Genomic DNA, 14,010 nt, shown 5'->3' on the forward strand with positions numbered 1-14,010 from the left:
GGAATATGAATATCGAAGTCAAAGGTATAATGCATACTGGGATTGGAGATTCATTGTCTAGTTAGGAAGAAAAACATGACTTTGTTCATGCATAAAGTTTTTATTTAAATTTATTCTGTCTTATTACAAAAAGTTAAATCTGGTTTAGCACTAGTAATAAACCATTGACCAAAGTATACCTTATTACAAAACGAAGTTTATCTCTAAACCGTGATTCGTCTATGGTCTAAAGTTAGACATGCCCCTAGTGGTCTAAATTCAAAAATCAAATTCCATCCGTTAGATCTGGATTTATAATAATGTTAGGTTTATTTCAAGTATTTACTTTAGGAATGGTTTAAACCACGATCATTTAGACCGCGTTTTAACAGATTTCCTGTAATAAGACAGATTAGAATTTATGTCATTAATTTCTTAGGATAATTAATGAATAATTTTGTTCGCCGAATTATATTTTGTAATCTTAACAGAAATGTATTATTAAGGCGTTTTGTAGCTTGGATTCTCACTTTTACGTTTCTGTACTGAATTTGCACAGTTTATTTATCAAAAGTTTGTAATTGAAATTAAATAATGAGCTTCCTTCTTCCTTCGACTTTGTCAGAAACGTTCTTTTTATAGTTTCTATACTAAATATCTTTATTTACATTGTTATAATCCTAACTTACCTAGTTTAGATAAATACCTATTTTATATGATTATATATTAATTATATTTCTGTAGTGACGAAAAAAAGAAAAATAATAATGAAACCTCATTTTTTTTTTATGTTTTAACTGTATATACATACATGTACTAAATACACAGGCTTAATCGTAAAGTATATACCAAACGAAAAGAAAGTGGTTGAATTAATGAAACACCGTTTTCAATCAAGCAGAGTGGGGAAAATAAGCAAAACTTTTAAAACAGTAAGTAACAGCTAGTGAAGCGTTCGAGTAAAAAATGTTTGGAGGCAGAAATAAGCGAAAGGCCAAACTCACACGCACGATTTTATATAAAGTCTCTCGTTAATTAAATGTGTTTAAAGATTCACATTTGTACATTACATATATTGCATACATATGTACTTATTAATAAGGTTCATATTTGGAACGAATAGTGAGATTGTATGATTGCCAATTAATACACTATAATAAGATAAATGTATTCACCAACGAGCCTCATAGAAGCAGTGTTCACAAGACTACCAGCAACATGCCCGCTCTATTCGCGATAGCTTGCAACCTCGGTGGTTAAAGGTATAATAATCATTTGGTATGCGCTTCTATATGTATATTTAATCACATTTAAGATTATCATAAATCTCTGTTTGCCCAATGATTGAATGGGAGAAAATGCCTCAAGGTGTTAAATCCGCCATGTCCACCTTTGTGTATTTGTACATTATAGTTTTATTAAATAAAAAAAAATACACAGCCTTGCTTCTAATAGTCGCAGGTTCTGTCCACGCACAATACAATCATTTATATTCATAAGTATATTTGTTTGAATTGATTTAGGTGTGTTTCTATATATTATGTATATTACTTAATCCAATATGTATTTAAGTATAATATAATATTCAGTACCTCATACCCATAGTAAAGGTCTGTTTAGTTCAGGATTAAATGGCGCCGTATGAATTGTCGAGGGTTATTTATTTATACTTATTTTCTGCCGAATGAACTACCAGCTCTCGGAACACTGGCAACTCCGATGAGGCTCGTTGGTATTGTCATCAAAAACTCATTAGAAAATCCATACATATTGTATTGTATAGGTTTTTTGTCTAATCTAGTCATAAGTTATATGTAATTATTTGACTGAATTAATTTTATAAACAGGTGCCATTATATTTTAGAGTTATGGGTTGCAGACTAGACTTTTTTCAAATTTTTTTCAAAAAACTGGCGTCTAGTACGAATTATTTTGTCTATACATGTCAAATTGTATTTCAAATCTGATATTATGATATCTCAGACCAATACAAATAAATATACTCATGAATGCAAAATGTATTCATGAGTATATTTATTTGTATTGGTCTGAATACACATGAGACAAACTCTGCTTACTTTGCAACTAGTGTCCCTCGTGTCAAACTATATGTCAACTCGTGTCGTGTAGTTGACAGTTTGACACTATTAGAAACGTAATCGCAATACTGTCAGATAACGTCAATGTTAATAGATTTTAAAACCATTGATAGCATACTTCTTGTGTTACAACGCGGTTGCAATTATTTTTTTTAAACAGATTGAATCTGAAAGTATTGCGATTATGTATGTATTATTTAATAAAAACCTCATATTATTAGGATCAGTTCGGACAACTTGTGCTGACGACGGCGTCCGATTGGCGCATTTCCAAAGAGGTTATAATATAAAGCATCAATCCAACGGTGTTGTCGGCTCGAGCTGTCCGACTCTTAACGGAAATGGGTGGCCAGGCTAACTTTTGTATTAGCGCTCCGAATATGTAGCTACAGTCGAGCTGTCCGACTCTTATCGGAAATGTGTGGCCAGGCTAACTTTTGCATTGCGGTGCGTACGTGTAGCTAACCTACATAAATTACTTTAGATACGATCCTATTTAGAGTGTTAAATGCACCTGAATGAATATAATTGTATGCATAGTCGTTATGTTATAAAAAAAATTACCATTTGTTTTTTATGTATAATAAATTTTTATTGATGTTGAATTTAGCACGCTTATCAACATATCTTCAAATTGTATAATAATTTATTTTTTAATATTTTGTGATATTGAAATTAACAAATTGCGTTGTTGTGAATGCACAAAATTGTTATTGTGATAATTAGATGTTACTTAAATTCATTTTTATAGATAGATGCCAAGTTATTTGATTGTTTCGTCGTAACAAATGGTTTTGTAGATGTAAGATTGCACTTCAATAAAGACCATAAAGCACATGATCTGTTTTACTTTTAAATACCTGGCTGTATGCTACCTCATATGTATAGTTATGTGGCGCCCTCCCGATGCATTTATGTCAGTTACTTTTTTTAATGGATAATAATGAAATGGTGCCTGCGCTAATGTTATACTGATGCACCATAAAAAAAATCGCCTCCCCGCTGTTTATTACACTAAGGTTTATTCATCATCATCATCATCATCATCGCAACCCGGAAGACGTCCACTGCTGGACATAGGCCTCCCCCAAAGATCTTCACGACGATCGGTCCTGCGCTGCCCGCATCCGCTGCATCGCTGCCCATTGCCACTTCAGTGTCGCAATTCTTCGGGCTATGTCGGTCACTTTGGTTCTTTTTCTGATGAGTCCGCATTTCTGATTCGATCACGCAGAGAAACTCCAAACATAGCCCTCTCCATTGCCCTCTGAGTGACTCTAAGCTTGTTTGTGAGGCCCGTATTTAGCGACCACGTCTCTGTGCCGTAAGTCATCACTGGCAACACACACTGGTCGTAAACCTTCGTCTTGAGACACTGCGGAAATTTGGACGAAAAGATATATCGGAGCTTCCCGAGCGCTGCCCATCGGAGTTGGGTTAGGTTGGTTAAGGTTTATTTATTAAAACAAATTTGTCTAGAATCCTAATTTATTAATAGTATATTAAGTTATAACTAAGTGCGTTATTTCAGACGAGGCGGAATTTGAGCCGACATCTTTCAATTCGAGGAATAAAATAAAAAACCGATGAAATTAGATACACATAGAGAAAGTGTGTTGAAAATTACTGTATTCATATTTCAAGGCTTCAGTTGACCACGGATCCATCTGATGTAGTCGTATACTTTAGTATACACCGCTGGTATCTTCTCTTGTCCACACACCGTGGGCCCGTAGCTGAAAAGCCCAATGGCTTCGTAAAAACTGTTGTACAACATGAGGGGGCCCCCGGAGTCACCTTTGCAGGAGTCCTGGTCCTTTTCACCGCCCGCACACATTTGCTTGCTCCACAACTCGGCCTTCAGCTTTGGTTGATTGTATATCGTTTTACACTCCTAGAATATATAATGCTAAATAATATACTAGCGTCTAATACAGGTCTCGGCTTCGCATGAATGCATTACAAATCTTTGAATTACTCGGCTTGTTCTATACTGTATTATGTATATAACACATGTATTATTCATATAAAGCTTCTTCCTGAATCACACTATCTATTTATTTAAATTATTAACCGGGTCTTAAGACGAATAATTTTATGGCAAATAAAGGTATTTATTTACCTCTCTCGACGTTTCGACTAGGTTGCACTAGCCGTGGTCACGAGCTGACTGACTCGTGACCGTGACAATCTATCTATTGCTGAAAATTGCATTAAAATCTGTTAAGTAATTTAAAAGATATAAGTGAACAAACAGTGGCGTCGACTTTGTTTTATACTATGTTAAGATGTGTATATTACCGTTACATATAAGGGACTTTGGCTAAAGCCAAAGTCGTATAAAATACGAATATGCTATATATGGCGTAATTGGTATCAATTTACTTATTAATGATTACCTAATTGATTTACATTGTTTTGTTTAATTCCGTTTCTACCATTAACATGTGTGAGACCAAGCGGAAACCTTCAATAATTTTTTTTATTGACATATGTTTCACTAAAACAAATACTACCTTCATTACAAAGTATAAAACAAAGTCGCTGTCGCTGTCTGTCCGTCCCTATGTATGCTTAAATTTTTAAAACTACGCAACGGATTTTGTAACGGTTTTTTTAATAGATAGAGTGATTCAAGAGGAAGGTTTATATATATAATACATGTAGACCCGTGCGAAGCCGGGATGAGAAGCTAGTTTTCTATAAAATAAATGTTCTTCGTATGATGTCATATTTCACGAAGCACTTAATTATTGGCAGAATATGCCAGGGTTAGTACATTCAAAAGCCCTAATAACGGGCTACTCCAATCAAAACTCCAATAGACTACTACTACTGAGTAAAAACATATGCATCATGATTAGGGCCCTCACTGGACATAGCAAGCTGAATAAGCACATGGCGAAATTAGGCCTTAGCTTAACATCAATCTGCAGATTTTGCCAAGTAGAAGAGGAAACACCACTAAACAACATATGTGGTTGTAACCATCTCCTGCATAAAAGAAATATCTCCTTTGTAAGGAGATACAAACCATTGCTCCTAAGAATATCCTTCAATTCTTGTCCCTCACGGGTCTAGGTAGTGAACTTTGAATAAGGGTGAGTACAATACATCTATATAGTCGCAATGTACAGGTCTAAGGACCTGACAATAGCACAAACCCCCCTAACCCCAATAAAAAAAATTATGTCATCCATACATCTATACATATAAATAAAATTGGAATGTCTGTTTGTAATATTTAAATAACAGTTTTTTACTATTATACATGCATATGAATATAAATACGGTACATACACCAAAATAACATTTGCAATTTTTGTCTGTCTGTCTGTTTGTTCCGGCTAATCTCTGAAATGGCTGGACCTATTTTGACGGGACTTTTTTGCCAGGTAGCTGATGTGATAAGGAGTAACTTTTTTTTTAGAAAATAAAGTTAATATCCACGCGGACGAAGTCGCGGGAACAGCTAGCTATAAAACATCTATTTAAAATATTTAGCTATATGAGAGAAAAAAATTGTTGGTTTGTGACGTAAAAAAATGTCAAAGGTTATTAATATTATTATACTAGCTGTGCTCGCGGATTTACCTGCTTGAAATTTATAGCATGTGCCATTCTGATATATAAGCTATATTATTGTGAAGTTTCATTAAAATCCATTCTGCAGTTTTTCCGTGCAAGAGTATAAAACATCCATCCAATATCTTAAACAATTGCATATTAAGATATGACATATAAATATATATATGTTATGAATGTGAATCATCACATACCTGCATGTTGACGAATGGCACTATAGCATGTAATTTGGTATTGCTACGCCGGGTAGTCTCGTTATACGCCCCCCACCCCGCCACTAGGATTCTCAACCAATTGGATGGAGGAGATGCAGTTATGTCGCTCGTTGGAAGGCAAATAGGCCTAATGAAATCTGTAAAGTAATATAATCGTATTAAAAAATTTCAATATTGTAAGCACAATAGAATAGTTTACCCGTAATCGTGGCGGTTAAATCGTACCGAAATATAGGGAACTTAATAAAAATAAATAAAACGTAAGATGCCGATGATTTTTCCCATTTGTAGGTATAATAGAATAGAAATAATTTATTTTCATTAAATCAAATCAACTTCTACTGCCACTCAAAGGTACTTTTTACACGTTGTGAAGAGACAGCCTCCCGAATGAGCGGTAGATTAAAAAATAACATATATATACAAGTATTTCTATTAGTTATGTAGTATCCTTCCACACTACAAACTCTGCTTAGATTGATGCAATTTCTTTAAAAAATTGCAATAACATACGCTGATAATCAATCTATACTAATTTTTATTTAAAAATGAATCTATATTTTTGTAAAAGGTCATTTGAAAAGAATAAGAGCTGAGTCTCTTGTCAGTTCTTAGCTCGAAAGCAGCTGAACTGACGGTACATCTGACATGTCATAAGTGTCTGTAATATACCTACTTGAATAAAGATGTAATGATTTAGACTAGATAAACCGCGTGAATTCTCTTAGCTTATTAAAAAAATATAAACATCCGTTAAAAAACCCAAAAACAAACCTGTGTAAGGTGCATTCTGTTCCAGCCTGATCAAAGCGATGTCATTCTTTCGAGTGATGGCATCGTATTCTGGATGTGGAATGGTGTCTTCAATAGGAATTGTGACGATGGGATCTGCACAGTCTTCCCCACCGTTGGGCGCTGCCACACAATCTCTTCCGTTGTTGCTTGTGTCGTATTCTCCTAAACGGACGTTTGTCCTAAAAAAATATTGTAATTACAATTAATAGAGTATTTATAGTGGTATAAGTTTAGGCCAGTGGTTCTTAACCTCTCAACGACGGGATAATAATATTAATAATACGTTTATTGTGCAAAAACAGTTACAAAATGGACATAATAAAGTTTCTATATCTACTGCCTTCTAATGCCATCTCCCATTTTGAAATTATTGACCTAGTAATATTTTGTGTACTTCATAGTTTATAATCCTTACGACACGAGACTTTGACTTTGACTTTGACCAGAGGTAGACTGTGGGGAGTGGGATTGTTAGCCATGTGGACTAATAACCACATTGCTAATACTATATCAGTTTGATCTCGACGTGGTTCCATCTAGAAACCATCGTGATATAATTTACCGCGATGGGCTAACTGACCTGACCTCGTGCTCCATTCAATTATCATCAATTAAAAAAATCATTAAAATCACTATCAGTATTTAATATTAGCTGTAGGTAAACGAACATTCTTTATAAACTTACGGAGACCCAGCTTTTAAAATGTCCCCGGTGACGCAGTGGGCAGCAGTCAGAACATATTTGGAGCTTATCAAGGATCCACCACACAATGTTTTCATGACTTCGCCTTTTTTGTACTCGATGATGGTCAGCCACGGGTACCGCTCGATTTGTGGATATATTCCTTCAAATCCTGTTGATGCATTCAAAATGTGGCACATTGGAATTGAAATTAACTGAAATTTAATTGCAGTGAGCACAGATGTGGTAATTTTAGAGTTCGCAATAGAAATATTTCAATTTGTGGCAATAGGTACAAACAATGCCATCACTGCAGGAACAGGCGATGATTGCCATCCGTGTAAAACATGGCTACCGATGACGTAATCGTCATCTAAACTCCCCTGCCCCCATGTCATCCAAAATAAGCAAAGCAAAGACCCCCCCCCCCCACTAATTAATGTAATATATGTATAGCACATGTGACAAGAGAGCACTGATACCTATAGCACAGGTGTAATACCTAGTTTAAGATACCAGAGTCCTCATTTTGTATTGCACAACTTTCTGCCATTGATTACCTAGCTAATGAACTTCAACTATTATGTAAATATTCTCCTTTTTAATTTTGTAATCTTGTGGTTGTATAAGTCAAGCATTACTATTATTAATGAATGAATTTCGGTTAATAAAATTACGTTTATTCATAAGTACTTAATGTGAATGGTAAATATACACAGATAATACACCCCAATTGTGCTTACGTAATACTTAATATTATAAATGCGAAAGTAGGTAACTCTATCTGTCTGTCTCACTTTCACATCAAAACTACTAAACCGATTTAAATGAAATTTAAGTCTAGACCCTGAGAAAGGACACACGTGTATGTTCATACATACGCCTTAGTCCTTTCCAAAAAAGGGGTTGAAAAGGAAGATGATATGTTGTATATAATGAATGATGTATCGTCATTTTTGAAGCTAGAACGATGAAACTTTTTCTTTGTTTTTTTTGGGTTAGATTATTAAATATTTTATCCTATCCAAGGTCAATATACCACGCGGACGTAGTCGAGGGCACAGCTAGTATAATGAAGTTACAGGATAAGAAGAATGACATCTTAGTTCTCTAGAATAGCAACGGGTATCATGGGTTTCACATGGTATCGTGATATCCGTAGTGCAATACATGTATAGCACGGTTACCACTTACCACCAGGTCGCCGTCAGATTGCTTACCATTCCAATATCATCTATACATATAAATAAATTTGGAGTGTCTGTTTGTAATATATAACCGTTTTTACTACATGCATATGAATATAAATACGGTACATACACCAACGTAACATTTTTACAATTTTCGTCTGTCTGACTGTTTGTTCTGGCGAATCTCATAGCTATTTTGACGGGACTTTTACTGGCAGGTAGCCGATGTAATAAGGAGTAACTTAAGCTACTTTTATTTTAGAAAAATAAAGTTAAATTCCACGCGGACGAAGTCGCGGGCACAGCACAGCTAGTATAAAATAAATATGAGTGTATTTTTTTTCGTAATATTTAGTTACCTACCGAATATCTTATAGCCAGTGCTATCTAATCCGCAGCATTCAGTTAATGGATCTGGAGGGAATGCGTTTATTCTGTTATGGCAATTCCCACGTTGAATAGTTTCTTTTGGAGGTCCACAGCATACATTGTATTCTTCTGCGCATCTGTAATTAAATTACATCTAAGATTTAAAGGACACGCGACGATCTAGTGGTTAAGATCGTGAGTTCTAATGTGCCAATTACTGACTGACTCTCCGATGATGGAAACACCAATAACAAACTAAATAAGTGCATTTAAATAATGAATGAAAGTCAATGAAGTCTTGCGTTGTTGCACCGCGACGTCGACATTTGGCTTCCTTCGCTATTCACAAGTCTTCTACTCGTATATACAATTAGATATTGTATACTTAAGATATTATCGGTATTATCTATACTAATATTATAAAGTGTTTAAGTTTGTGAGTTTAGATGTTTGGGGTTATATGTGGGAAAGAGAAGGAAGTATTATATCGTCTCTAGCACACACTGCTGGCGTCATGCGGGCATTAAGCTGTGGACTGTGTGTGTGTCTGACAACCGATAATTAGGAAGACAAACAGACAAAAAGAAGATAATTCCCAGTTCTACTGATTCGATTTTACTGACCAATTATGTGGTCGTAAAAAATGTAGGTACCTAAATTATTCTTGTTATAACATTCAACATAATTTTTTTTATGTTAACTTACCTAGAACTCTTAACATAATCAATATTTTGTTGAATCAACGGTTGTTTGAGCATGTCTAATAGATGTTGACAGGAATATATACTGACGCATTTGCCTACATTACCATAAGGCGTGTAACATTGCTTCACTGTTTCTTGTGTAGGACAGCATACCTGCAATAATTTGAAATACTATATATAAATATTTCAATCAGTTTGTCGTTTTCGACTCGTTTCCACGAAAGCTGCGAGTATAACACAAGTTTTATTTAGTATGGGATTAGAAGGCGCTGTGTAAATTGTGGGTTATTATTATATTAAATTATCAAATGAAATATTGACTGTCCATTCCAGAATTATCTGTATATTTCAGTGCTGACAATTGTTAACTATAATATGATCCCTTAATATAGTAATATAATAGTAAAGGAGTCGTCTGTACTATACTGACTGACTCTCCGGTGAAGCAAACAGCGATAATAGACAAAGAATCAAGGCTTCCTACAATTATATTTTAAATACCAATAAGCAAAGATTGATGATTAAGAATATAACACTTGAAATGACTACATTTCACATGTGGTCATTTCAAGTGTTATGTTCACCAATATGTCGACAATCGACCATACCTCTTACTACTTCATGGGATAAATGTCCTGGTAGTCCTGTCCTGTCCTTCTAATACTATAAACTATGTAGTTTATGAGTATGGATGGATGGGTGGATGCATGTTTTTTACTCTTTCACGCGAAAATACCCAATGGATTTTAATGAAATTTTACAGTAATATAGCTTATACATAAAAATAACACATAGGCTATAATTTGTATGTTTTATATGTAAATGAGGTGAAATATAATGATAAATGTCAAGTAAGTGTGATGCGGACGAAATTGCGCGGGTCAGTAGTATTTCATATGATGCCTACCTTTGGCGCTTGTCCCTCGAGCTCACAATGTGACTTTGCCAAAAATTCCATATCTTGTGGTTTTATGGACTTTTTAGACACGCTTGTTAAGAGAGAAGGACACTCTTTCATGGGTATACAACGTCCTTGGTCGCCACTGGGCGTAGTACATGATGATTCTGAAAATAATTAAATTTTAATGAAGTGATTGATATTAATCAAACTTATAAAAGAAAACTTTAAACTACAAATTGATCTTGTACACCGAACAAATATGCATAATTACTTAAATTATCATAATTATACAAGTTTTATTTTATGATTATGGAATTATGCAACTGCCTGCGCTAACGATATGTGCCAGCGGGGCGCCTGTGGAGGGTGATAAGATGAACATGAAGTCAGATTAGTTGGCCCATCGTGGTGGCTTGTAGATTATACGCGTGGAGGTCAACCTGACTTGGTGTGCTAGTGATGTAGTAACCAGTTCACATTACTAACAACCCCTGTCCCTCTATTTATATAAGTATGTATGATTATGTATTCATACATACTTTTATAAATAGGTTTGCTGTTGCAAACTTACCTGCTATAAAGGTATACGCTGGCGGGGTCAATGAAAGGTGAATTAAGTAAGTCTATTTATTAACCCATGCATTGTAGCAAATTCAATAATAAAAATATATATAAAAATGTTTTCTAAAATAATACATAGTTTCTGCAAAAGATTATCCTTTGTTTATATCAATATTTTCGAATAGCAGACGATAGGATGACAGTCTCAAGTTCGTATGTTACTGTTATGAGGAAAAATATTAATTTATTTTTCCTCATAGCAATCAAGATTCATAAAATCTATGTACAAATAAAAAAAAATTAAATGTCTGTTTGTAATTTCAAATTAAGATCTTTTTACTAAAGACATATGAAAATTTATACAGTACCTACTTACATAAAAAAATTAAGTTAAAAAAATTACAGTCTTGCTAATTTCTGAAACGGAATCACCGATTTTGACGAGACTTTAACTCGCAGATAATCAATGTTGTCAGGAATAATTTGGGGAACTTTTATTTTAGTAATTTTATTTATTTCAATAAAAAAATTTCATTCCACATTCAAGTCGCGGTTAACAGCTAGTACTTATAAAATAGCACTTACGCGATCGCACGAAGTACACATTTAGTATGGAAGCCAATATTAATAATATATGCTTCATTTTAAATTTAGACTATTTTATCACACAGTTGGTGCATGTATCACAGAATATATTTTTTTATTGAATGAGTCTTTAATCCTGGATGCTGCAGTAAGACGAGCGTTCTCACATATGTAGCATCAGCAAATGTTGTATACTTTGTTTATTTCAATGTATTATAGTAACGAGTCACTAGTATTTTGAGCAGTTTAATCTAAACCATATATGTAATAGGTTATGGGCGAATTTCAAATAACTGAGAAAATTATTCGCCACTAACCGGTATTTCAAGTGACTGCCTACTGAGGTTGCTGATTCTCTCATGGACTGTGAGCCTATTGGAAACCACGTTATACTTATTCTATCGAAAAGGAAAAACATATTTGAATCCGAATTTAAAGACATAACGAAGAAGAAGAAGAGAGTGGTGTGATTTTTAACTATTATGAATATACTTCACGTAAATTGGTATACTTCACGTAATACGTTATACTTCACGTAAATTGGTAATAGTTAATTTCATTAAGAGTATAATATTAAATTCTACACCAGAAAGACTAAATTAATAGTTTTAATTTAGTTTGGATGTACTTTCTATCTCCAGCGCGTAACTCCGATACAATAAGACGGCATAAATGCTCGTAAAAATAACGACCGAAATAGATATGTTGTATCACTTATTAGGCCGGTATAAAATGTTTCATTTAATAAAGTTAGAGAATGGCTGCTTGAAGTTTCTCAATTGTTCTTGTCTTTATTTAATGATTTTTGGAGCCTCTCAATAAAAGCTATTTCTACTTAAATTTTTCAAATCTATATTAATTCATATTACTGCGACAATACCATTGAACATAAAGAAACTAATATTGATGCTAACAGATATTAGGGGTGTGATAAACATAATAATATGGTTAACAATCTATATGTGGCGAATTAACTATTATCGCGCGGCAACACCGTTGCCTAGTTACGACAGAAGAATAGAATAACTTGTCATTCGAGACCGAATCACTTTCTTATATCACTGGACTCATCATTTCACCTCCTCCTTTCCTGATGCTGCTTCTACATGAACACATAATCATAAATAATAGCGGCCCCATCTGAGCCGCTAAATAGGTGACCCTCGACGTTCCAGCACTGCAGCCATGGTGAAGTACATACCCATTCCAGTCCAGATGTCATTTTTCCGCCTTCATATCCATACCGGAGAACATACATCATCGTTTCAACTTCATCTACATTGTTTGTATGGTACAAATTTGTGTAAGAATTGAATTCTTCCATGCCAATATATGCTGACAATTTATGTTTGTTGCTATGATGATCAATTACTCACAAAGCAATATGATCAAACTGCAATTTAATTTAATCTAATCTAATTTTAATTCTAACAGTATAACAATTACAACAAATAAATATTTATGTGTCCTTCTCCTTTTCTACATCAGTCTTTAGAAATGTTTCATACTGTTCTTCAGTCATTAGGTCTTTCAATTCTTCTGGTTTCGTCAACTTAAGTTTGAACAGGCAACCCTTATCATAGCATGATGTGTTAATAAGAGCAGGTTTATCCTCTACATTGCTGTTCTTCTCCGTCACCGTGCCACTGACTGGAGAGTTAATCTCACTAGCTGCTTTGACACTGGAAATGTGTGCCCAGGCTAACTTTTGCATTTACGCTCCGAATGTATACTTAGCTAAACTGCAGTTTAGCTGTCAGACTCTTATCGGAAATATATGCCCAGGCTAACTTTTGCATTGGCGCTCCGAATGTATAGCTAAACTATAGACGAGCTGTCCGACTCTTATCGAAAATGTGTGGCCAGGCTAAATTTTGTATTGGCGCATGGTGCTTATTTTTTAATTCTTTGTGATATTGAAATTAACAAATTGCGTTGTTGTGGATGCATAAAAGTGTTATTGTGATGATCTGTGTACAATTAGATGTTATATAAAGTCATTTTGTTATCGATAGATGCCAAGTTATTTGATTGTTTCGTCGTAACAAATGGTTTTGTAGATGTAAGATTGCACTTCAATAAAGACCATAAAGCACATAGATCTGTTTTACTTTTAAATACCTGGCTGTATGCTACCTCATTTGTATAGTTATGTGGCGCCCTCCCGATGCATTTATGTCAGTTACTTTTTTTAATGGATAATAATGAAATAGTGTCTGCGCTAAAGGTATACTGATGCACTATAATAAAAATCGCCGCTGTTATTACATTAAGGTTTATTTATTAAAACAACATTGTCGAGAATCTTAGTATATTACGTTATAACTAACTGCGTTATTTCAGAC

General features: G+C 34.3%; 1 protein-coding gene across 1 annotated transcript; it reads right to left on the reverse strand.

Annotated features, from left to right (window-relative positions):
* Positions 1–3,600: 3,600 nt before the first annotated feature.
* Positions 3,601–11,859, reverse strand: LOC131845658 (phenoloxidase-activating enzyme-like). Its single transcript, XM_059194748.1, has 8 exons — positions 11,666–11,859; positions 10,526–10,683; positions 9,620–9,771; positions 8,909–9,051; positions 7,359–7,527; positions 6,653–6,852; positions 5,858–6,015; positions 3,601–3,972 (listed from the first exon to the last, which is right to left on the reverse strand). The coding sequence occupies exons 1-8, from the start codon at positions 11,721–11,723 to the stop codon at positions 3,718–3,720; spliced, it is 1,293 nt and encodes a 430-aa protein (XP_059050731.1). The 5' UTR covers positions 11,724–11,859; the 3' UTR covers positions 3,601–3,717.
* Between the last annotated feature and the right edge of the window lie 2,151 nt (positions 11,860–14,010).

Source organism: Achroia grisella, unplaced genomic scaffold, assembly GCF_030625045.1.
Source record: "Achroia grisella isolate CSIRO2021 unplaced genomic scaffold, CSIRO_AGI_Agris_v1 utg478, whole genome shotgun sequence".
NCBI lineage: Eukaryota > Metazoa > Arthropoda > Insecta > Lepidoptera > Pyralidae > Achroia > Achroia grisella.

Bases quoted from the DNA above. Each gene is read 5' to 3' on its own strand.
- LOC131845658 (XM_059194748.1), bottom strand. From the start codon at position 11,723: ATGAAGCATATATTATTAATATTGGCTTCCATACTAAATGTGTACTTC. The intron at 9,052-9,619 runs GTAAGTTAACAT...ATTTAATTACAG, and splicing joins GATTATGTTAAGAGTTCTAG to ATGCGCAGAAGAATACAATG. The intron at 3,973-5,857 runs GTATGTGATGAT...TATATATTCTAG, and splicing joins TGCCATTCGTCAACATGCAG to GAGTGTAAAACGATATACAA.